Source organism: Syngnathus leptorhynchus, chromosome 14 (assembly GCF_054491065.1).
Source record: "Syngnathus leptorhynchus isolate UIUO chromosome 14, UIUO_Slep, whole genome shotgun sequence".
Lineage (NCBI taxonomy): Eukaryota > Metazoa > Chordata > Actinopteri > Syngnathiformes > Syngnathidae > Syngnathus > Syngnathus leptorhynchus.
The window spans coordinates 4,019,855-4,043,858 of NC_141208.1; the positions used below are offsets into that span (position 1 = coordinate 4,019,855).

At 44.5% G+C, this 24,004-nt stretch overlaps 2 protein-coding genes across 2 annotated transcripts in view; one reads left to right on the top strand and one right to left on the bottom strand.

Annotated features, from left to right (window-relative positions):
* dhx30 (DEAH (Asp-Glu-Ala-His) box helicase 30) overlaps positions 1 to 24,004 on the top strand; it is a 52,356-nt gene that overhangs the window by 25,553 nt on the left and 2,799 nt on the right. Inside the window, exons 5-13 of the mRNA XM_085929537.1 lie at positions 20,051 to 20,757; positions 21,504 to 21,732; positions 21,845 to 21,981; positions 22,054 to 22,164; positions 22,248 to 22,481; positions 22,551 to 22,700; positions 22,771 to 22,923; positions 23,018 to 23,476; positions 23,596 to 23,967. Coding sequence (XP_085785663.1) covers positions 21,561 to 21,732; positions 21,845 to 21,981; positions 22,054 to 22,164; positions 22,248 to 22,481; positions 22,551 to 22,700; positions 22,771 to 22,923; positions 23,018 to 23,476; positions 23,596 to 23,967 — 1,788 coding nt within the window. The 5' untranslated portion in view covers positions 20,051 to 20,757; positions 21,504 to 21,560. The remainder of the gene's footprint in view (positions 1 to 20,050; positions 20,758 to 21,503; positions 21,733 to 21,844; positions 21,982 to 22,053; positions 22,165 to 22,247; positions 22,482 to 22,550; positions 22,701 to 22,770; positions 22,924 to 23,017; positions 23,477 to 23,595; positions 23,968 to 24,004) is intronic.
* Positions 1,600 to 15,829, bottom strand: wnt9a (wingless-type MMTV integration site family, member 9A). Its single transcript, XM_085929538.1, has 4 exons — positions 15,670 to 15,829; positions 6,789 to 7,048; positions 6,363 to 6,625; positions 1,600 to 4,698 (listed from the first exon to the last, which is right to left on the bottom strand). Exons 1-4 carry the CDS (start codon positions 15,759 to 15,761, stop codon positions 4,180 to 4,182), a joined length of 1,134 nt encoding a protein of 377 aa, XP_085785664.1. The 5' UTR covers positions 15,762 to 15,829; the 3' UTR covers positions 1,600 to 4,179.

Consider the following 24,004-nt stretch of genomic DNA (forward strand, 5'->3'; position numbering starts at 1 on the left):
CCGGTCCCTCGTGGGCGGCGTCCAAAATTGAGCTGTTCGCTTCTGCCAGTGAGAAATAGTTTTTAATGGTCTAACATCTATCTCAGATAGCCATTTAAGATTTAGTGCAGCCTCTCTACTATTTCATAATCACAGTTTTTAACAGAGCATATAAAATGCATACAGAGATTGTTGCTTAAAAAGTAAAGCAAATTCCAAAACATAGTTTTAACAAAGGAGATATTAAGAAATTTAGTGGCATGCTAGGAGTTAGCCATTAAGCTACATGTTAGTTACTATCGTTATTATGATACATTTACACAGCAACACATTTCAGTTTACGTATGTTTGTGTGGTTTTTTTTTTAGGTAAGTGAACTGACAGGTGCCTGGCGATAATTAAAAATAGCTGTACACACTGAAAAGCTTGAAAGTCAAGCACAGGAAAGAAGTAAGGAAGTGACATCCCCCATGGACTCGCTGCACTCTTTCCTGAGAGGGAACTTTTTTGACTTTGTTTCCCTGCCTTCAGAAAAGAAAAGACAAATGAGTTCCAAAAGACCTACAGCATGAGCTAAGGTGTTTTCATAGCGGTCAGCACATATGCTTGACCCTCCTTGAGAGTTTAGATCATGCTTGGATTGCCTTATTGAAGCTACAAGTCATAACTGTTTGGATGGAAACTTTCACATGATAGCAATTGTTTTGAACAGTCAAACTCAGGCTAATATAAACTTCAATTATAAAGCCTGGAAAAGAAAAATCACAAGTTACTTGATGACTATTGCTAATGCTAGCAAATTCGAGCTGTTGCTAATGCTAGCAAATTTGAGCTTAATTACCAACAACACAAAAAAATAAATACTTTTTTGCTTGTATAGTAACTATTGTACACCATTCAATAATTTGTCAAAATACAGAACTAGTCAGCTGTATCTTTGGTATTTAAAGCTGTACACTCATTCATGATTGAGCGTTCCTGTAATAAAACCGCAATCAAAGTGCAGCGGAGCAAAACGGGCCACATATATCTTGTGCTGGAATAACAACATTCCGCCACTTTTTTTTCTTCATAAAACTATCTCACAAGTTAGTAAGAGCTTGAAGATTCCTTCTTTTTTTTTTTTTCTGTGTGTAAGTATGCGTGTGCGTATATGTGTGTTTGAGTTGCGCCCACTTCCTTCATGGTAACAGCTGTCAAAACGTTGTTGGATTACAGCGCACCGCAAAGTTGCAGCTCGTATTAGCAGCCTGGTACCAAAGGGGGGCCAGGAAGCGAGCGAGGGGGCGGCAAAGATGCTCCCGAAGCTGCTAATTTAGATACACGTGTCATAGGGATTTGCTATTCCCATATTAGCGCAGATATCCAATAATTATGTTTTGCTTTGGTAAAGCTCACTGTTTCAATTCCTATAAGCCACGTTTTGTTGAGAGAGAAAACTCCCCGAAATCTACCCACACTTGCTGAGGAGGGGAATGTTGAATTAATAATAGCGACCCACCACAGGGGTAATTCCCCCAACGGGGATAGTAATATAACGTATGTCTGAGTACTGTGAAAAAGGCCAAAGATGAATCATGTATTTGATTTCACCATACTTGAATTGACTTTGTTTGACATGAAGGTAAAAACAAATCAATACATTACAAAATATCTAATGTCACCCAAATGACTCACCAGGAATATGCGAATATAATTTAAAAATTCATTTTTATTATTTCAGATTTCTTGTCTCTCCTTTGTTATACAAAGATGTTAAATAACTTAAATACATTCTTACCAGTCGTTTGTGATCTGCTTATGTACGAGCTATACACATGAGGTAGAGGACAATAATTTAGGGTTCCCATAAGACATGACAAAAACCTTGTTGGTGTGTTGGTATCGGGTTGTGTGTTTGTACACGCACTGCACAAACCCTAATAAAAAACAAAAGAGTACTTGTAAAAGTGACGACATGTTTTAAAGGCTTTTCACGAAAGTAGTGGATTATATAAACAGATCAAATCCGATGGAGATATTGTGGAGATGGTGCACATGAATACACATTTGTTAGGATTTTGTTAGTGCTTTGAAAAACAGCAAGTTTGCATATGAATACATGCTTCTTGAAAACAAACCCAAAATAAAATACAAAATACTGGATATAAAATCAATTTAGTCATATTTACACTAAACACATGCTCATAATATATTTAAAAATAATTTATTTACTTTTTTTTTTTCTACAAAATAGATTTTTTTTTTTGTACATGGTCTTCTGCTAACTAAACAGTGCGGAGTTTTGGATTTTGAGAATGTTGCGTGACATCATCATTTTGCAGCATCACTCTCCTTAAATACAATCTATAAGCAGAAAAATGCACTCAGTGGGCATTTGGTATTCCTGTTTGTCTTCAACGGGATCATCAGCCAAGAGAAGTTGGTGTTTTCTTGGTGGAAGAGTGGGGTGGGGGGTGAGCACATACCAAAAGTGTGCTGTGGCAGGCAGGCATTTGCGCTGCATAGTTATTATGGTTTGCATGTAGCGTGCAAACGTCTGCGCGGCTTTTATTTGCTTATCGAAAATTCTGGACCACGGTGGCCGGGTGCAGGATCTATGATTAGAATCTGTGCGGGGAAGCTCCAACGCCCCAACGTGACATTTGGATGAAACATGGAGTTCAAACAACGCAATGCACCTCACTCGATATCATTTCGTATATCATCAAAGGATTTATGGTTTTAGGTTTCCTGTTTTTGTTGTGAGCTTGTCGATTTCTACACATTTTGTCACATTTTTTCTTATATTTGACTGGTTAACTGTATGACAGTTAATAATGACTTTAAACGTTGGCTGTACAGTTTTTTGTTTTTTTTGGGGGGTGTCACTGAACTCATTTCTTGCGATAGTTGATCACGTGTCTTTTTACCACAGAAGAAGAAACCTATTTACAATTTAAAGTCAGAAAACATATCTGTGCTGCATCCATAAATATAGATTTAAACAAAAAATACTATAAAGGGCTTTTTGGCTTTCAGTGTGGGAATTGAATGCTATCATACAAAGCTGGGTCCCCCCCCCCCTCTCACTCAGTAGTCACAAACAAGATCTGCATATCTTATAGATGATTACCAGAAGCTAAGCTATCTTCACGGTCTACAATAAGGGCATCAGATGACCGGGTGCTTATGCTAATGAGGAATATGGCTCAACGGTAATAATATGGTTGCTACGTCCGGCCGCATTTTTTTTCTAGCAAGGCCGCTGTCGTCTTTCATGATTGATGGTTCCCCCCCAAAATAGTGGTCTGAGTCTATTCCCTGAACTTTCGGAAGAAGGCAGAGGGACGCACTGTATTTGTATTCCTCATTTGCATCCACCCGTCAGTCACAATATTAGGTACACCTGCGCCGTTCCAACCCAGGGAACCGAAAAGAGAATGTTCCCACATAGAATTGTCCAAAATGATTTAACATTGTTTATTATTGCGGTTGGTTGTGCAGAAGCATCCTGTTTCTAAAATTTGGTCCCAATCGTTTTGCTAAATGAGACACGAATCGACCACCACGATAATAAACATTGCGAGCGTCATTATCTTTGGATAGGCACAAAAAAAAACCTGAACCGAATCTTTTGTGTGGCGCAGGCATCTCTAAGAAAGTGTCCAGTTATTTTCAAAATGCAACTTACAGCTGCAAATGATCTATTACATTAAAAAAAAATTGTTTTCCCCACCACATGAAGGAGTCTTGGTTTAAAACTTCCAGAAGGCGGCAACAGTCGCACAAACAGCAAAGCGTCTGTGCAGTTAGTGGTTTTTTTCTTTTCTTTTTACCATAAAATTAGATAAGTGGCTTGTATACAATATATAAAAGTTCTTTATAAACTTATTTACATGCATATGCAAACACACAATGTGTGCGCGTGTATATATGTGCGTGTAGAGTAAAATTCTTACACCCTGTCTGGTTTTTTGTTGGAAGTCGTCGATGGATCCCCGTCATGGGATCCCCGTCACGGGATCCCCGTCACTGGATCCCCGTCACGGATCGTCCGTCTTCTTCCTTCACTCTCGTGGCTATGTTTGCACGTGAAAAGTCGAATAAGTAGAGTCTGCTTAAGGCGTGAGATGTTCACCCAGTTGTCTGAGAAGAAGTTTGTCTTGGAATCCCTCAAAGTGCTTATCAGTGTCCCCATTCCTGTAATGGCGGCGGCGTTCAGCCCTTACAGGTGTACACCTCCTCCCTCTGCGTGCACTGCTTGCATTCCACGTAGCAGCACCAGCGCACTTGGCACTGGCAGGGCCGCGTCACCTCCCGGCTCTGCGTGTTGTGACCCCGTCCGCAGCAGATAGCGTCGCAGTTCTTGTCCTTGTAGCACTTGCGGGCGGTCGTGCCCGACGAGTACTTGCTGGGCCTGCAGAAGCTTGGCGAGTCCTCGATGTGCAGTAGGTTGACAGTGCGGGGGATTTGCTCGTTGAGCTGCGGGACCGCGGGCGCCGGCGGCTGCTGCGGCTGCTGCGGCTGCTGCTGTTGGCTCCGGCCCGACGGGGAGATGTCGCCTTCCCCCGTGGCCTCGTTGGTGGAGCTGCCCACCTTGACTGAAGTCTCGTAGCGCTGCTTGAGTTGCTTGCCGACTTCGTGGAAGGGCTTCAGCTGCCTCCAGCATGTCCGGATGGTGCAGGAGCCGGAGACGCCGTGGCACTTGCAGGTGGTCTCCACACCGGCCTTGATGACCTTGCACACCAGACATAAGACAGTGGTACCTTGACTTATGAAAGACCCTTTTTTTTGTAACACAACACGCCCCTGTAACCCCACATAACCAAAACTTTGGCCCCATCCTGGTTTCGGAAGATAGTCACCTTTTTATTATTATTGTGTGAAGGCAAAGACCTTCACACATTGTTATTCTACTTTATTCTACTTCTGCCCTAACTAGTCTCACATGCTTCAACCGATTCACCCCGTTCCAACTTTCACAGGTTCCAAGAATTCACGTCATGCTTGCTACCATTTTTCTTGTTCATAACATTTACCGTTTTTGCGTGATTAGCAAATTTGTGCCTTAAAATTCCCCATTCATTCTTAATGGCACTTTCAACACGAGCCATTTTCCCGTAGCGGGTTCGAATCTCACATTGGCCCTCTTGTCATTACACAAATTCACGCGCTTGCTACCATTTACCATTAAGCAAATTCCACCATTGCAATAGAAAAACACTGGTTAGCTCAGTTGGTAGAGCATTGGACTCCTAACGTTAGTGTCGTGGGTTCAAGCCCCACATCGGGCAACTTTGTCAATATACCCTTTTATCATCATATTTTCACATTAACATTTATTCCGTTTTACCATTATTTATTTCTCATTTTACTCAATTTATTTATCATTTATTTCCCATTTCCCGCTTATCATTTTAACACATCACTTTACCCATTTATTTTATTCAACATCATTTATCATCATTAATTTCCCTTTTTCATTTCGTAAAAAGTAGAATAACAAGAGTGCGAAGGTCTTTGCCTTCACACACAATTTCTCCAGAAATTGCAAATTCTAGTTATTATAATTGTATTTTAATCAATGCCTATTTTTTTTATGAAGAAACAAGGGGTATTTGCAAGAGCAGCTCCCAAGAGTCCGCCGTGGTTTTGACAGTTTACTTTTTTAAAGCCAAGGTACAAGCCGATCCAAAAGCTCTATAGAAGCAAAATGGTCACAAGGTAAAAGAAAAAAAAATTGCAGCCTTCGCATCCTCGCACCCCGGCCAAGAAAGTCAGACCGCAAGTCGTCAAAAGTAATGAATGTCTACGAATGAATGACAATAACACATTGTCTCAGACAAGGGGGTTTTGGATAGCACCTCGGTTTCTCCGCCGTGACTGCAAAAGAGATCAGGAAGTGCACATTTATCACGGCAACAGGTCGAGAAAATGCGATAGGTCAGCTTTTTAGAGGGGGGGGGGTGGGGGCAGCACATTCCACGACTGTCCTCTTGTGAATTGACCCCAAAACTTAGTCAAGAAAAAAAAGGTAAAAAGCAATGTTGTAAATCTTAAATTGCAGATAGAATCTCCCGAGGGGACATGTGAAGAGGCTAGCTGCAAAAAACAAAACAAAAATATAAATATATATATATATAAATATGACGATTTCAAACGCTCCAGCCAAGTCATAGTATAATATTGATTTATCTTTTTTCTTCAATCTCATCAGCTAATAAATCACAGTTGCCGGGGAGAAAATGTGGATTCTCAGGGGTGTGCGTGCTTTGAGGATGCTCAAACAAGACAGATTAGATCGAGATGCGTCCAAACGATTACAACCACTATTGGGATATTTTCCGTCCTGATCCGTTTGAACTCTACAACCCAATTTAACAATCAATCCAAACACTCACCTTCAGGCCCACGTTGGTGTTGTGCATATCCACGTGTGCGCGCAGGTCTTTGTTGGAACGCTTGCCCAGGAAGTCCTTGACAAACTTGTTGGCGTACTTCAGGTTGTCGCCGCAGCCACCCCACTGCCACGCCTTGCGATTCTCCAGGTCGGGTGCCTCGTCGCACGTGCAGCGCTCCATGCGTCCCGCGCTGCACGCCTTGGCCATGGCGTGCGTCAGTCCCGCCGAAGAAATGGCGTACAGGAAGGCGGTCTCCTTGAATCCTTGGGAAAGCAAATTAATTATTCTTTCGGAATTTCGACCATTTAATATATTTGACGTCTATAACCGTCAATGACACTGAATGAGTTAATTTTGGCTCCGCTCCCACCCCCTTATGGAATTTGCATGTTCCCTCCGCCATAGAAAATGGACGCTCCCATATACCTCTCTTGAGCATGTTGGCTCGGTGGCGCCCCTCCAAGGTGCAGTTCCACCTCTCGAAGCGAAACTGATATTGGCATTCTAGGGCGCTCATGGTGATGGCCTCTCGCAAGGTCTCAGCCACGCCTGGGTCACGTCTGCACATCCTGCGTTGCTTCTTTTCCAGTTTGAGCCGGTCGCACAGTTTGTAGTGGGCCCGGCCTACGTTCTCCTCCGGTAGAGAGTTCAGTGGCAGGATTGACAGTGGCTCATTACCTGTCAGCCTAAAAAAAAAAAAAAATGGCGGAGTGAATTGGAGTACTTCCTGTCAGTTTCCCGTTTTTATCAGAATGATGAGCTACCAATCGCTTACATACCAAGAACACGCCAGTAAGCTGTCATGCCTTTTAAAATTCCAATTTGCTTTCCAGCGGCAGTTATAAATCACTAAGACAACACAAATCACTGGAGGCTTAATATAAAAGTTTACAACCGAAATAAAAAAAGGGTAACTATCTAGCAGACGCTGCAACGTCAAATGTGCAGAATTGCTTGGATTCTTCTGTGTTCTCAAATAGAACTGTTTGAGTCGGGGCTACTATTTGAGGAAATGCTACTCTGCATTAAATATAAACAACGGTTCTTTGTCTTGTCCCGAGATGAAACGGGATTGGAAAGTGATGAACAAGCGTTCAAAACAACGCTCCGGGGGGGGGGCATTCACAGCTGTGTTGCATCGATTTAAACAGGACCAGACCGCGGGATTTACACTCTCATTATAGAATCCCCACACAAATACAGAGAAATCACCGTTCTCGAAATCTTTCACGCTGCAGCTGCACGCAGAACATGTGGCGCGCTCGTACTCCTCTCCTCAGTTTATTTAAGGGAAGCGTATACAAAAACAAACAAGCGAAGCCCCGCCGCAGAGCTGGCAGGCCCCCTAAGACTGACGCTCTGAGGTCGCCATGGCGGGATCGCGGCGCAGCGCTGCTTGCGTAAACACACACGCCAAAAGGGACGCGACAGTCAACCCTGTGACCATTTTGGTCACGGCGACTGACAGGATTGGCAGTCCGGACTGCTCATTATGTCTAATCTCTGGCAAGCTTCACACCCCGAGAGTGAAAGCAACCAATAAATGGATTAGCGGAGCGTCCCAAAGGTACACGTGTTCTTTAACCTCCGTACCTTTATTCTGATCAAACTGCTGCACAACACAATCATGATACTGTCAAGTGAAGCGTAACACCGGCTAACAGGAAGTCATGCCACAGATCCGACCACGTTATTCCCTAAAGCGACGTGCCGGCCGGCCGGCTGATCTGCTCGCAATGTCATTACCGCCCTTCAGCGCTCGCTGGGGCGAAAGTCACCAGGGTTCTTTAACAAGAGATTTGTTTTATTAAGTCAAATAACCGACTGAAGTGTTTCCCCCAGGGTCCTCACTTTCATTCCAAGCGATTTAATGGCTTCCATATGTTATGCGATATTGTCTGAAGGGTTGCGTGTGCGCCGCATGCCTGGGAAGGCCGGCGCTCCAATCCAAAGCGGACGAGGCATCGGGGATCGGCTTTCGGATTGGGTCAAACGCTTTCCTTTTTTGCAACGCCTGTTTGCCTCGCTGTAACGTGTCTGACAGCTATGGATTTTGAAATGGAAACCTGGCAAGCTACGTCTTGATATCGGCTGCTCACTCGGCGTATTTACACAGGAAAAACATGTATGATGGTAGCGGTGATGCTGAGGCAACGAGGTCATTTTCAAATTTGGAAATTGCCGTTTGGATGCTTTATTCATCCCTGAGGAATTTCTGGAAATTTCTGGGAATCTAGATTTATTTAGGGTCAACACAAAGGAAGAAACAGTTAGGAGCCAACTTGATGCCACCTGCTCATGCAGGTGCACCAGCGGTGCTAGGGGGGGCTGCGAGGACACTAGCCCCCATTGAAATATGCTTGAACACTCCAGATGCCTGCCACACAATTGATTTTTGTTTTGTATTTTGTGATTCTTCTGGTATTTTTTTTTTTCCATCCTCCCACCCATGAATTTTTATCAGCATTATTTGAAGAATTTTAGTTTTTTTTTTTTTTTTTTTTTTTTTTTTGCAGGCCACCTGCCACCCATGGGAATCCTAGCCCCGCCAGTGATTACACACTTTTGTGGGATGGCATTCCACAAAGAGAAATTGGCTTTCCAAAAGCGTTTTTAAATCATAGCAATCATCTATCACATGCAATCTGCCCAACTTTTCCTTCTAATCTACACAATCTTCACCGCAATTAGCATTCCTGTCATGAAGAAAAACAGAATAGAATCGAAACACGCCGCCACGTGTCACGGCTGACAGTTAAATTCAACTCCAAACACACACGGCTTCTTATCAAGACATGTTCATGTGATTAGAGCAGAGTGGCGTGTGCTGCCTGCTAAGATCCTCTGAACATCTCGCCGTGTTTTCACATCCTGGAGCGTTTTCCCTCAGGTGTTTTTGTTTGAGGAGTTGGCCCAGCAACAGAAGTTACACATGGAATATAACACCGACGTATAAAAAAAAAAAAGAAGTTGGTGAAGCTTTGTTTTTCCATTCACACACTTGCCTGGACAGACTCCTGGTGCACCTCCTCCCCAGTCTATCACTCGCTAGTTTGTTTAGTTCTTTCTCTCCGCATGTCAGCACCTCCCATCGGCCATGACGTTTACTCTACATTCATTTTCCATTTCCATCCCTCATTGACCTTCACCATCATCGCTCCCTCTCTGGAAGTCACCCTCGGCTGGTACTTCTGGTAGCACCTCCGGTTTTATAGTGTGTTCCACACAATTTCTTTTGCTTTATTTATTAGGAGACATCAGTGGAGCTCACTATACAATGTCTTGAAGGTAGCTTGGATAGATAGCATCAAAAATACATTTAGGTACATATAAAGCTATCTTAGATTAAAATCTATGCATCCATCCATCATCCATATCAATAATAGCCAAAATAATACAAAACAAAAAGCTGATGAATAGGAATGAACAATAGAATTAATGACTTTTTAAATAAATAAAAAAAATACACTCTATAAATAAACAGTGAATAACGCAACGTTAAAAATATTGAATGTTTGTTAGGCTTACATTTTTTTTAAATATGTATATCTTATTTTGGTGGGGCACAGAATAACCAAGACACTAAAAAAGTGAATTGTTTAACTAAAAATATTATATTCAATATACGTTGAAATGACATAAATATACATGAACTAAACCGTTTATTTGGGGTGGGGGATTTAGTTATCCTGGGGGAAGTTTAAACAAAATGTTGATCTAAATTTGTTTATGTTTGGACATACTAGCACTTACTACCTTCAATCAACAGCTAATCAGTCACTGGCTGATTTCACCTAGCCAAAGAAAACTCAAATAAAAACACCGAAGCTACAACTTTTCCATCAACTCACGTTGGTCCCGTCACAAGCAACCGCCCTCTTCCTCCTCCTTCCACAACCCCCCCTCCCCCCTCCCCCTTTATTCCCACTGGTCAATTACTCCAAACGAATGTCAATCATTCCGCCCAGCTGTCGGCTCCACACGAAGCCTCCTCCAGACAAAACCATCACTGCCAAAACGACGACAGTCCCGAAGCACTTCTGCTTGTGCCTGTTTAAAATGTGCGGACCTTGAGAAAGTCCTCCTACGCTGCTACTACTGCTGCTGCTGCTGCTGCTGCTGCTGCTGCTGCTGCTGGGTGGCACACAAATCATGGAAATTTTTGGATGAACTTCAACCCACCCTGCCCACTCATGTGCCATCTGGTGTATGGCAGCACGAGCCTTGCATGAAATGCGGTGGTGTCCGACATTGCTTTTTAACTCCTTTGACCAAAAGCAGAGATCCCAACATTATAAGTGTGGGGAGGATGACCACCCCTAAAGTCCCCCCTTAGACGAGCCCCTGGCTGAATCCCCCCCTGAGAGTGCAGTAGCATGGCCGCTTGCTTATGTGTCACGATGACTTGAGTCACGATCAGGACAATGTGTGAGACAAAGTGCAAATCGGCTATCTCGTATGACTAAACAGGATGTGACCCAGCGTTATGTCATCTGCTGCCCTCACTCTTCAGACCACCACCTCCAAGCTCGAACAATTCTCACGCCCAAACCTAGACTGGCAAATGCAGTTTAGAGTTCTTGTTGTTGTTGTTAAAGTCAGAGCAGAGGCTGGTTGTTTAATCCAGAACCATGGTGGTAGTTTGGGAATGGGAGTGTGTGGCATAGTAAGAGGTTTAAGTTCTGTGTGCTTCTAGGGTCAGCGGCTCTGTTATGGTCACTGTGTGACTGGCACAGATTGGGCGAGCGGCAGCGTCCCGCGTGACTCATGACCCCCCCCCCCCCCCCCCAAACACCCTTCATCCCCTCCGTGTGTTCCATCCCACGCCATAGCACAGGGCAGGCCTGTACCAGCGCACCAACGCACCTCAGACACACCTCAGGCGCAGCATACCACCACGCCAACGCCAGCTGGGCCCGGAAGCGAGACAAGGCCGAATTTTCGGACGCGATTCGGAACGCTGTGTTCCAGCTTTCAAAGGCAAGACTACAAGAATTGCAAACAAAACAGCAGCTGTTTGAATCAGTCACTCCTCAGTGGCTGAAAGAGGAGAGTTTTGTGTCTGCCAGCTCTCAGAGAGAAAAAAAAAAAAAAAAAAAGCAACTTTCAGCAACTATTTTGCTGGTGAAAGAAGGCTCAAGAGGTCAAATGATGGCATGAGTTGTCAGTGTAACACCGTCTTGGAAAAATGAGTTCAGAACATTCACTCTTAACGCTCTGGATGGCTTTTTTGTTGACTCAATAACTTCAGACTCAGCTCACCTTTGACCCTAGTAAGAACTAGCAATAGGACCCGAGACGTTGTTTGTTCTTGTATCGTTAGCCTTTATTACTTTTCTGACGATTTCGAAGAGTTGGCCCTGCATATAGCATCAAACGTCATCCCAGCGAGAGTTTGACATCAACGGGAATTTCCTCGCCGTGTCGTGTGACGCTGCACGGGCGAAACACACTGCCAACAGCTGGAGCTGCCTTTTTTTTTTTTTTTTTCAAGTCCTTGCCGCAGTCTCTCCAACAACTTTCTCTAATGTGAGACGGCCAAATGCATTTACAAGCCCTCCTGAGCAAAGTCACATTCAAAAATATTCAGCACAGCTAATTGCCTTTTTATAATCCACATTAAAAAACGATGGTGTTTTTTTTCCTGACTTAATCTTTAAGTTTTGACTTCTTGACTTGGAGTGACTGCTTCATATAGTAGCTAGCATCCGCTATGACATCCAAATGGTAATGTGAATCCAAAGGGACAAGATTTATAACCTTGTATTTTGCTACAATTCAAAATTTAAATCACGAGTGATCCAATTTCGACTTCTCGACTTGGATCGCTTGAGGAATGGCTGCTCCACATAGTCGCTAGCATCCGCTAGCGTAGTAGGCTATGACATTTGGATAATATCCAAACGGTAACGTGAATCCAGTTGTATCAACGAAGCTGTAAAAAGCCATCCGCTATCAAAACTCTCACGTCTGCGTGATGTCAGCACACAAGTGCTGAGAGAATCCTATCTACTGGGTAAAGCGATACCCCTTGAGGTGGGGCTCCGACCACAGGATATCCTATGAAGTCGGGAAATCCCTGCCTATCGACCGCACTCCCCGCCTTCGCCACACGTCAGGCCTAATCATTCCTTCAGGGCCCCGGTAATGAGACGCCACCCGCCAACCACTGTCTGCCCGGCAACAGCGCTGCTCCTAATGAGCCGTAATCATCCAGGAGCTCTCCGCGAAACCACTGCAAGGCAAAAGTAGGAGAGGACGGGGGAGCACGGGGAAATGTTTATATGTAGCCTATTAAATGACAACGTGAAACATGGCAGTGACTTTTAAACACTGCTGGAAATGATTCGGCGCAGTGATGAAAATCGCCTCCCGATACCATTTGTTAGCCTATTATTTTTGGACGGAACCCGGGTCGAGAAAAACTGAAGCAGAAACAAGCCATGACAGAATGTTTTTCATACTCGTAAGAAATAATTACGTGACTACCCAGACGTTTTTTTCTAGTATACTCTTGTTGGCTCTACTTGACTTGTTATTATAAAAATAGATTTAGCCTGCATACTGATCATAAATTTTGATTTGCACCATTTTTACTTCGAAATAAGCAGTGGCAATTTACTCCAAAGGTAATTCAATAGCAAAGTAATAGAGACCTATGTTTTTGCTCTTGCCGGATACTGTGGCTCACTCGTGATTGGTGATTCCAGCTGTGGGTGGATTCTTTTTTTTTCTTTTTCTACATGTCTCACATAAACTAAATAAAAACAAACCATTGCCTCGTTGCAATCCAGCGCAGTTTACAAGACCACGGAATGTCAAAAAAAAAAAAAAAAAAAGCCTTTGTGGACTTTTAAACCAATACCAGACGTCTTTAAGGCTCCATCACGTCCTGAATAAAGCCCCCGCAGACTTTTTCTGATTGTAAATGATAACGGATTTAGGGGGAGAGGTAGCACCTGCCACAACAGGCGCGGGGGGAAGGAAAACGAGCGCTCGCATTCTTGCGGCAAAGGATGACAATTTAAGCGGGCGCCCGACTACGCCAGGAATCCCTCCCCGCCCTCCGCCGCGCAGACCGTGGCCAGGAGACGATTGTGTTTATGTTTCACTTACGCTCCACCGCACTCTGGAAATTGGGTATGCAGCGTTGACCCTCTATTTTGAGTCAATCAGTACCCGGGAGGCGGAGGAATATTTATTCCAGCAGGTTGGTGTTGTTTGTCCCGGACTGTGACACCGGTGTTGAATTTCAGTTTTTTGGGGGTCTGAGTCACCTGCGTGAGCTCTTTCTTCAGCGTCATGTTCCTGAGCTTCGGGGCTCAATCATTCACCCGAACTCATTCGTATTCCACCCAGCCGGCGCTGTAACACCACGTGCTTCCCCTCCCGCAAAGAGCCAATTGAAAACAAATGCTAACAGTGCGAGTAAATATACATGAGCATTAGGGGACATTAGAGGCCATGCGAGTGCCAGTTCTCGCCGGCTTGCCAAGCTTTACTTTCCAGCAGACGAGGAAGACGGACGGGAATCTGGGCTACCACGTGTCCTCCGTGTGGCTGCGGGATTACAGACAGTGACGCATCGGGGGGGTGGCTAGGACTAGGGGAGCGCAATTTTAGGTGCTATTCTGTGTGAACCCTCAGAACTCTTGAGTTCAAACCAGAAGTCTAGCTGAGGGACTCAGAGTAGGAGACACCACACCGGCCGAGTAGAGCTATTCGGATTCAGTCTGCTGTTTGGCAAACACTTGCCAGCAAGATGAGGGGAAGCCCACCAAGGCTCTCCAGCTGCAAATCTTAAACTCCGCCCACGTTCACCATAGTTTCAAAAATGAGACTCACCCAGTAGGATCGTGTGATGGAGTATACATTTGCACCATTGAAGAAATTAAATTAAATATTTGAAACAATATGATCAAAAAATATTTTGTGGGTTAAATGCTTTGGGTCTTTTATATAGCAGATCTAGTTTGGTTTTTGTCACAGCCTCATAACGGGCCCAATAAAATGCTCTTGGAGGCTATACATGGCCCACGGGCCATAGGTTGCCCACCCCAATGTAGCTTAATCTTCACTCTTCATCATAACTCAATCAAGGCCATAAAGGTCAAAGTTATGTTCCCGGACTACAAAAGTCAACGGTACAATCACCATGTCCAGTACTTTTTTTTTTGACAGCATTGGGTTCACACAAGTGCTAAATCAGAGGTCATGGTGGGTCACGCTCCTTACAGCCTACTTTCCTCGTGCTCGGACACGTACCTTTGCACTCCGCTCTCATGAAACATTGACGTGAACGTTCAGTGAGTGTTATTTTTCATTCATATGAGCGATGGCTGAGAAAGAAAATAGTTCCTGCTGCCTGAGGTGTGTGATGTTTATGCTGGATTGGGTAGGTGGTGGGGGGAATTCTCTCTCTCGCTCTCTTTTTTTTTTTTTTTTTTTTTGTGCAAGCCCAACAGCAGACGTTGGGCCACCAGTCCAGTGCAGTCAGTCAGATGGCTTTATTGTTACCAGCTGTTGCTTTTAGGGCAGGCATGTATGTACACTCACCTTTTTGCACTGGTCTGAGGATACGTTTGTTTTTTACAAGCAAAAATAATCCCTCCCGCCACTCAAACATACTTTGATAACTTTTCACTAAATCCATTCAGTGAATGCTACCATGTTGTCGCATGCACTCACATCAGCCGTGTTTCAAAAGTAAGACAATCCTAATAGTAGCAATAACTATTGCTTTAAACAACATTTTTATATGAAATACATTCTGTTCTCGGTTAATGCATTTGAACCGTGCAATGACCAGACGCTGTCTTTTCTGTTGACTTTTGGTGTCAAATTAACCAATTCACTCATGTCAGCATATTTGACTTCTCTCACTGTCACTTAGGTTTCCATTTAAGTCTATCGCTGGCTACATATTCCATTACTGGGCTCAACTCGTTCATGACAGCGACGCCGCTGATTGGTTGTAATGTAGTGTCATGTTAAGTATGGATCACCTGGTAAATAAATATTAGTCATTTAGTTTTTCATTAATTGAAGGCCAGACTGGCTATTCCAAGATAGAAAAAATATTGTGGCGTTCTTTAAATTAAAAATACAACTTTATCATCTAACTTTAGGTTTTTTTATCTTGTTAAAATTCAATCAGCGTGTAAATTGTTCATTTGTTTTGGTAAAACTAACACATTCTTTCCAATTCAGTAATTCAATTACTAGTCAAATATAATCTTTTATTTGGAATAAATCTGACACTGATGCCACTCCAATCAACAATCAAAGTGACAACAGCTTCACTCACCCGAAATAAGCTGCGCTGGGTGGTGGCAAGTAGAAGACAAGGACTACCAGTGTGAACGATAACCATCCCAGGAGTAGGTGTCCATCCAGCATTTTGCTGCGGCTCCAGGGCAGATCATTTCGTTTCTCCTGAGTAGCTGTGTGAAGCCCTCAGCTGGATGTGCCACACTTCTTATACGAAGAGCACATGAGGTGCTCCTCCCATCCAGCCTGCACGGCAAGGAGAGAGAGAGAGCGCGAGAGAGAGAGATGGGGGGACGGAGGAACAGAGAAAAGCCGGCAGCAGCATGAGAGAAGGGGTAGGTACGTGTTAAGTGAATATAAAAAAATAATAATATTGTTGTGTCTCAGAATAATTCAAACAAAAAAAACAGCAAAACTTATTTTTGTCCCTTGAAGGCTACTGTAGCAGATTGAGAAACTAACATCCTCAAAGTTAGCTAGTTGCAGCTCTGCTTACCTTAAAGTTTTGGCATGATGCCAGGAGCATCACAACAGGGTCGCAGCCAGTGTAGTTGCTTGAAAGTGGCTCTGGATCTTCACCTAGCTGTGCCACGGGTGAAAAAACATAGTTTTTTGTGGGGTTATTATTACGTAAATTAGTGACGTACAGATGAGCTTGCTCATATGGTATTTGAAGTTCTCTTTGAGAATTGTGGATCTAATTGTTTCCCGCGCCAGCGCACTAAACATGCTCATGGCTTTTATTCAAGTCAAATGAGTCGAACATGGCCAAGTGGATGTCACAAATGTAAAAGACAGACAGGGCTCCGTGTAGTCGGATTTGGGTTAAAGATTGGCAGCCAGGTTAAATATCAGTCCGGTCTTGCCTCAACGAGACCGCGTCTTTCGCTGAGAAGCCCGCACACGTGCGAGCCAGGCGGGTTCACGCGCAGTTCACAAATTTGTCGGCAACTCCGCGACCGCGGGCCATTTCACAAGCGCTACCAAACGAAAGCCGGTAATCGCATGTCACATTGACAGCCATTGAGATCCACGGGCGAGCTATCAATCATCCCCGCTAAGTAACCTGAACACTCTGGCAGGCCCGCTCATGAAAACTATTTAGTCTTCTCGGTATTGCTTTCAATTTGAGGATTAGCGGAACGACGTGTAAAACCGCCAAGGCGGCAATTGTGCAACTTGCACCAGTTATAAATGTTTATTTATTTGTATTTATTCATGTGTATTATAATTCAGGAATTATTTCCATTATTTTATTTTCTAACATTGATTTGTACTTTATTGATTATTTAGTTGAGTTTGTAGTTAATTGTATTCCTTTTATTTTCTATGGTCGCGTTTTGGGCCCTGAAGGAACTCAAGTGTGTTTGCAATTTTTTTTTTTTTTTTTACGATGAAAGCCGGATGAGTCGTCGTAAATTCGATGCGCCTTTCAGCTGTCGTCACATTGATATGGTCATCCGAGGTAGCAGCAATTCAAGAATGTGTAATTGCGCAATTTGTTTTTGCCACGGGCGTTGATTCATAGATAACGTCTCACTTTGCCAGCTTTATGCAGAGGACAAGCCTTCCTTACGATCTGTGTAAACAACTTTCAGCGGCTCAGCTACCCACACACCTTGAAAACATGGGGCGGGTCGCGCTCACACCTGGGCTGCTCAACCTGCTCGCTTTTAGAATCAAGCACATTTTGATTTTTGTATATTTTGTTCCGATGAATCAAAAATAAAAATACAGTGCCATCTCCGACACTATTTTGCCATACAGTTAGGTTTGGGCTTTTTTTTTTCTATTTGCATGATTTCTCTTAAAACACATTGGATATTTCACACAGGTGAGCACTTGAACACAAAGGAATGCATTTCCACCCCCTTTTCCCTTCCAACATTATTAGCTTGTCACTCACTCCCATATTAGGGATTCAAGGCCCCCCCTGTGAGGAGGCTGCCTAAAAATGCTTGCTTCTTCTAAGGAGATCAGCAGGAGGGTTTGTCAGTACGTGACAAGAATGGACACTAATCCCATTGCAATACCCACCGGCCTGCGTGTCTCTGGAGTGGGATAATTGATTCCCACACCCATTTTCAAGTCGACCCCTATCCCGTTCCCCAAAGCCCATACGGCTTAAAAGCGTGTGGTCCAAACGGGCTCCTGTGTTTTGAATTGAGAGCTGTCATAACGGCAACGACTTCGGTAATGGACGCTAATCTCTCCAGTGTGTCAGGGTAATGACACATTATAATCTTCGACCCTCTTCTTTTACACACTGGCAGATGACAAATTGGAAGTGAAATTCTGTTTAAAATGTTGAAAACGTACACATTCGAGGTTTTGATCACGAGTGACATATTGTAGCTAAGCACTGTCGGTTTGCATCTTCACTCGGTGCTCCTTCCTGACAAATTGTCAAATATGTTACTCTTCAATTTTTCTCTGCTTCCTTTTTGTAAGATTGAGACCAAAACAAAACACAATGTACTTTTTTATCACAAGTGGCAGCTAACCAACCAGCACGGGAAGCTCACATAGCAGCAGGCAGCAGATGGACTATTTAAATTGCACCATCTAAATGAATCTGAAGGTGTTTTCTGTATTTCAAATCATTCCATAACCGTACTTTAATTTGTCTCCGGTTAGTCCCCCGGTGATCACAAACTGATTTTCCGACGCCAGTATCAGCGAGTCGTCCAAGAACCGCCATATTGGATTTCCCTTTCAGCAGAAGCAAAAGGTGCCGAAAAGTCGAGTCTCTTTCAGCAGTTTGGATTTTATTCCCGTGCAATTACAATAAGGCACCTCCGGGCTTTGAGGTTTCGAGATGGAATGCGCAGCTTGTCGGATGTTGGTCGATTTTGAGGTATTTCCTCGAGAGGGCCTACCATCCCAAAAATAACACCCCCATTAATATTTCAACTTTTGCTCCGTGTAGAAATGAAAAGTGATGCATGATTGTAGCTCTGGTGTAATTGTTGGCGTTCGGCAAACAAGCCGTTACTCCGCAAATTGCGATGGCAGAAAGCTTGTAACACAAACTCATTTGACCGTCGACCTCATTGAGCTCAGTCATCACTCAGATTGGATATGACTTGCTCTCCGGGGTTCTTGCTATATCCGCTCTAAAGGTTTGGAGAGCAGCAAGCTCGGCGATCTTAAATCTCACATTGGGTTCTTATTCTGAAACCAAAACTGCTGATTAGTTAAGAGAAGCAACAATATGCCAAACGATGAATGAGAATGGCGCCTCTTGCGAGTCATTCATGTCAAATTTGTAATGCAAATAAGCCAAATGACTAGAAATAGTTCACAGCGTCAAAAAATAGTCTATGAGCTCAGCGGGCAGTTGGACAGAAGCGAGATAGAGACACGGGTTGGGTAGCTGGCTGGCAGAGGAAGAAGAGAACAATGGGCACGACAACAGATATGCTCTCGTGATGACAATACCGGTCTACTCCCAACACCACCATACTCGGCCTCACCGCCGCCAATAGGAAGCAGATAAATGTTGAACTGATGCACTTCCAGAAGCTGGGAACAGGGGAGAGACAAAGATTAGCAAGCTAGTAACAGCGTTCATAGATTCCGATACAACAACAGTACACCTAACAATAGCTGTATCCATAATTATAGACATGATCATATTAAAAACAAGAAGAAGGATGTGACGGATCCTCTCGGCAGTTATTCTCGCCACTATGGACAATGGAGAGATCAATGGTACGACTAAAATGAGTGCATAGGTGCAATAATAATTATCTTTTAGTTTCACTGAATTCATTCGTTCGTCATGATCACAGCCTCTTTGCTTCAATAGAAACACAAAGAATTACTAGAATAAGTCAAAATATTCACAGAATTCATTTTTTTCAATTTGAGTTTTTTCGTTAACCACCATAACCGTGCTCCCCACCTGACTCGGATGTCACTCCAGGCTGTGCCTTTTAAAGCCACACACATTCAGAGTCATAGATACTACAATGTATAATGTGAATATGGCGACCCCGAGTGGACAGAAGTCATGCCTGCATCTCGAATGCATATGAGGGACGAGTCTAAATCGAAGGCATCTCATCCATTTGAGTTTAGCGCCACCAGGCCGACCGACCGACCGACCGTTCTTCCCTCTGCTCAAGCGTCTCGTGCATTAGCCTCGCGCTGACCTTGTCTCGATATCACATCCTTGGAGAAGGAATGTAAATCGTATCCGTCCAATCCCAACCCCGTTACCGCTAAAGCGGCTCCCTCTCGCCGCCCCTGCTCAGCCTGGCTGCGGGGGCCACATGATCTTTTCCATGTTCCAGACATAATTTGCGGCTTAGGTTTTTTTGGAGGCTGACGCTGCGTCTGCGCCGCTTCTGCTGTTTCAGGCGTCGGCCGCGCCGCGTGCACTCTCACAAAAGTCCCACTTTGGTTTTTTGCAGGGACCTCAAGAGGGCGCTGTTTGAGAGCAAAGTGCCCATGCTGCCAAGCAAATCAACAGAATGAAGAAAATGACTCAACAAGCTTACAAATGTACACAAATTGCTTGTCAAGGAGAGATTTTAAAGGACGTTGGTGACATTTCAGTGCAACTCAATCTGGCTTCATTGAGGCCATTTAACCTAAAGCTCTGAGCACATTTTCTAGTGAAGTGTTATGACACGTGCGAGACATATTGCATGTGAGCGTGCAGCGGCTTGTCTGCTCTTTCAAGTAGACTCATCGGGCTACTTGGTACGAGAAACATGACATGCCTTCATAGTGCATGCCAGGTATGGTCAGTTTACTCTCATCTGCAGGGACGTGTGTATTATGATAATAGGAAATATTGGGTTTGTGCCACACCTTGTAAATGTAAAACAGTTTGAATTCAGAAAAGTACATATGCTAAAAAATAATAATAATAATTAAAGCATAGACCTTCGTATTTGAATTGTTTAGCTGTCCTCCACAGAGTTGACATAGAGATTGCACCTGGTTCCTCCACTATGCGTCTTATCACAATCCTTTTTACACCCTGCATCGCCAAGAGATACGGTGTCAACGCCTGCGGTCGTGCCCATCCTGCAGATAACGGCAAAACTGAGGCGGACCCTCTGGTTCTCATGTGCGTGGAGACGCAGGAGGAAAAGTGATGAGATGTTTCCAGGTGTGTTCTCCCTTCCCTTATTTTCCCAGGAAATAGAGCGTATAATGCCAATAGGGGTGAAAATATGTGCATGCCTTTTTTTTTTTTTTTTTTGCATCTAATGTTGGACTTTAGTCAGTCACCATTAAAAAATAATCATTCATATTCATCTAAAGGACACAATTATCCTTGGTATTGAATATTCTTTATGATATAAATATATACTTTGATTTAAAAGTTGAAAGAATGATTTCATTGTATTTTGTTATATTTAAACTATCAATAACAGAACTTTTTAATGTATAGGGTTAGGGTAATAATGTAATTGTTGTTAATGTAATAACGAAACAAACAGCTATACTTATTAATCACAGTTCAACAAGTGTAGTACAGGATCGCGAGTCTTCACTGCAATGGCGACATCTTGTGGTGGTGTTATATTTGTACACAAAATGTACAACACAGAATAATAATAGTTCATAAAAAAATAAAAGATATGTTCCTTCCTGGCCATTCCGTTACCAACAGATCGGTAGTTTTATTCATTATCTTGCATAAAAGTCATAAGTCTTGGGTCACTCATGCTGAATGATTGTTTCATTGTAATCGCTAAATTTGAATGCCTTTCAAAATTGAAATATATATAAAATATTATAAAATATATATATGAATTTGCTTCGCTTTAAGATCATAAAGCAACCTACTCCAGTGGTCTTTTCTAGCAGGAGGCGGTGATGAATTACAAGGTATTGTATGGTTTCCGCCAGAGGGGGCGCTGTTTAAAACCTTGACCAAACTACCACCAACGAAGAAATTGTGAAAAGATGGCGCTACCCGGTGTTTCGCTCGTGCGTCTCAGAGCGCTGTGCCGCCTCGGCAAATATCTTCGAATGGGAGTCTTGACAGCGTCGCACTGGAGCGGAGAAATGCGCTGGTGTGGGACCAAAGTCGTCAGCTTTCGACCGTACAGCACGTCGCGGTTCCAACCTAAACGAGGTGAGTGACACCGGAGAGCGAGCTTAAAACCCAAGGGCACGATCGTCCGTGGAAACATCTTTCAGTAGTCTTCGTACATGGTTTGCCACAATATTCCAATTTTATTACGTAGGAAACATTAATTCCAACTTGTTGGAGGAATTCCCAGACCCCAAATCTCTCTTGAATAACACCATCGCTCGCTCACTGGGAGTCAACGACCTCTCTGAGCTCATCCAATACTCGTGCGCGGAGGAGGCTGGCATCAAGGTTAAGGCAACGTCAATCTTCTCGATTCTAGACCATAAGTCGTTGTCTTGAATCATTGTCTTTATTGTGTAGAAAGCCACTGTCACTGTGCTATGGCCCTGCAAGATCGAGGAGGACGGCTACGCCTCCAAAAAAGTTGACGCAGAGAGATGCGCAGCAGCTGCCGCTTGTCACAAGCTCAAAGTATGTTTGACATGTTTTTACTAGCGAACTCTTCGAAAGCAAGATACACGCCATTGCATAATTTACACCTGCTTGTCTGGCAGGAAATGGGTGTGATCGGCCCGGACAACCAGCTTCCAAGGAGGAGATCCAGCAGGGGGAGAGGAGACGTGCGTTCTGCTCTTTACGATCCCGAAGACTCCCCGACTGACCAGATTAAATCAGCGGCTGTACCTGAAAACTCATCTGACATTTCCGAAGCACTTTTCCTCTTCCCTCATCCCAAAGCTCTCTTGACTAAAGTGGTCCAGGTGGCCACCTCATCTGAAAGTTCCAAAGTAAGTGCTTTATCTTTTTCGCCGTTCACGCCTAATAACACGTCTTACCAACCTGGATCATCGTATCAGGAACTGATACGATTCGCAACAAGAGGTGGCAAGCTCAAGACGTGCGAGTTGACCCTGCGCTGGCCGCAGGAAATGACTTTCATCGCGACGGCAAACAAAAAACTCACAGCGGAAAAGCGAGCGGCGGCTCTCGCCTGTTTGAAATTTAAGGTGAGCACGGGAGTCTCGTCTCATTTTTGTTACCAGCGCACTGACACTGCCCACGTGTGGCCCGATGCAGGAACTACATTTGCTGGATAAGAACAACAACGCACTGAGTCACGCCAAGTACCACGGGGACAAGGTGAGGGAGGCCGGAGAACGTGAACGGCGGCCTCTCCAGGTGGAAGTTCCCAAGTATCTGGAAGAGCGTATGAGGGAATATCTCACACGGGTCAGTCCCGTCAAAACCTCTTTCCATTTGTATTCAAGTGAATTCAGAAGTTCACTCAAACTGCACATTGGTGTGATTTTTGCATCCACGACAGTATCCAGTGGAAGCTGAAATGCAGAAGTTCTACGAAGAAGAAGAAGATGACGACGTCAAGCAGGACAGTGTACAGGAGGAAAACTTGACGCTGGATGCCATCACGGGCAAAGTGTACAGGGAGCGGTCGCCTCAAGAAACGCGGCGTCTCAACGAGTTCCTTCAGGAGGAGTGGGAAAGCGTCGGGCCGGGCCCGAGCGTGGCGTTGCCGGTCGACACCCACCGGCAGCGCGTGGTCTCGGCCGTGCGAGCTTCCCGGGCGGTCGTGATCGCCGGCGAGACTGGCTGCGGCAAAACCACTCGCATCCCTCGCTTCCTACTGGAGGATTGCGTGTCGGCGGGACACGGCGCCGAGTGCAACGTCCTGGTGACGCAACCTCGCCGGATCAGCGCAGTGTCGGTGGCCCAACGCGTGGCCCAGGAGATGGGCCCCGCTCTCAAACGCTCGGTCGGCTATCAGGTACATGACGTTTGAAACTCAATTCAATAAGGAAATGTTCATGATTTTTTATTTTTTTGAACTATTTCTAAATGCTTTATTGAATGGAATGGAACGATAACAGATTCCCTCTGGTACAGGTGAGACTGGAGAGCAGACCACCAGAGCAAAGCGGCGGCGCCCTGCTCTTCTTGACTGTGGGTGTCCTGCTGAGGAAGCTGCAGTCCAATCCCAGCCTGAGGGGCATCAGCCACGTGGTGGTGGACGAGGTTCACGAGCGCGACGTCAACACGGATCTCCTGCTAGCGCTGCTGCGCTCTTGCATGAGCAAGAACCCTGACCTGCGGGTGGTGCTGATGAGCGCCACCGGGGACAACCAGCGACTGGCCCGCTACTTCGGAGGCTGTCCCGTCGTCAAGGTGCCGGGGTTCATGCACCCCGTGCAGGACAGCTACCTGGAGGACGTGCTGAGGGAATTGGGGAGGCCCCTGCCGATGGAACACAACAAAGAGGTGAGACTGGATACTTTTTATAATGAGAGGAATCAAG

Excerpts from the sequence above, each read along its gene's own strand:
- wnt9a (XM_085929538.1), bottom strand. The coding sequence starts at position 15,761 with ATGCTGGATGGACACCTACTCCTGGGATGGTTATCGTTCACACTGGTA. Across the intron at positions 7,049-15,669 it reads CCCAGCGCAGCTTATTTCGG|GCTGACAGGTAATGAGCCAC; the intron begins GTGAGTGAAGCT and ends TTTTTTTTTTAG. Across the intron at positions 6,626-6,788 it reads AGCCAACATGCTCAAGAGAG|GATTCAAGGAGACCGCCTTC; the intron begins GTATATGGGAGC and ends TGCTTTCCCAAG.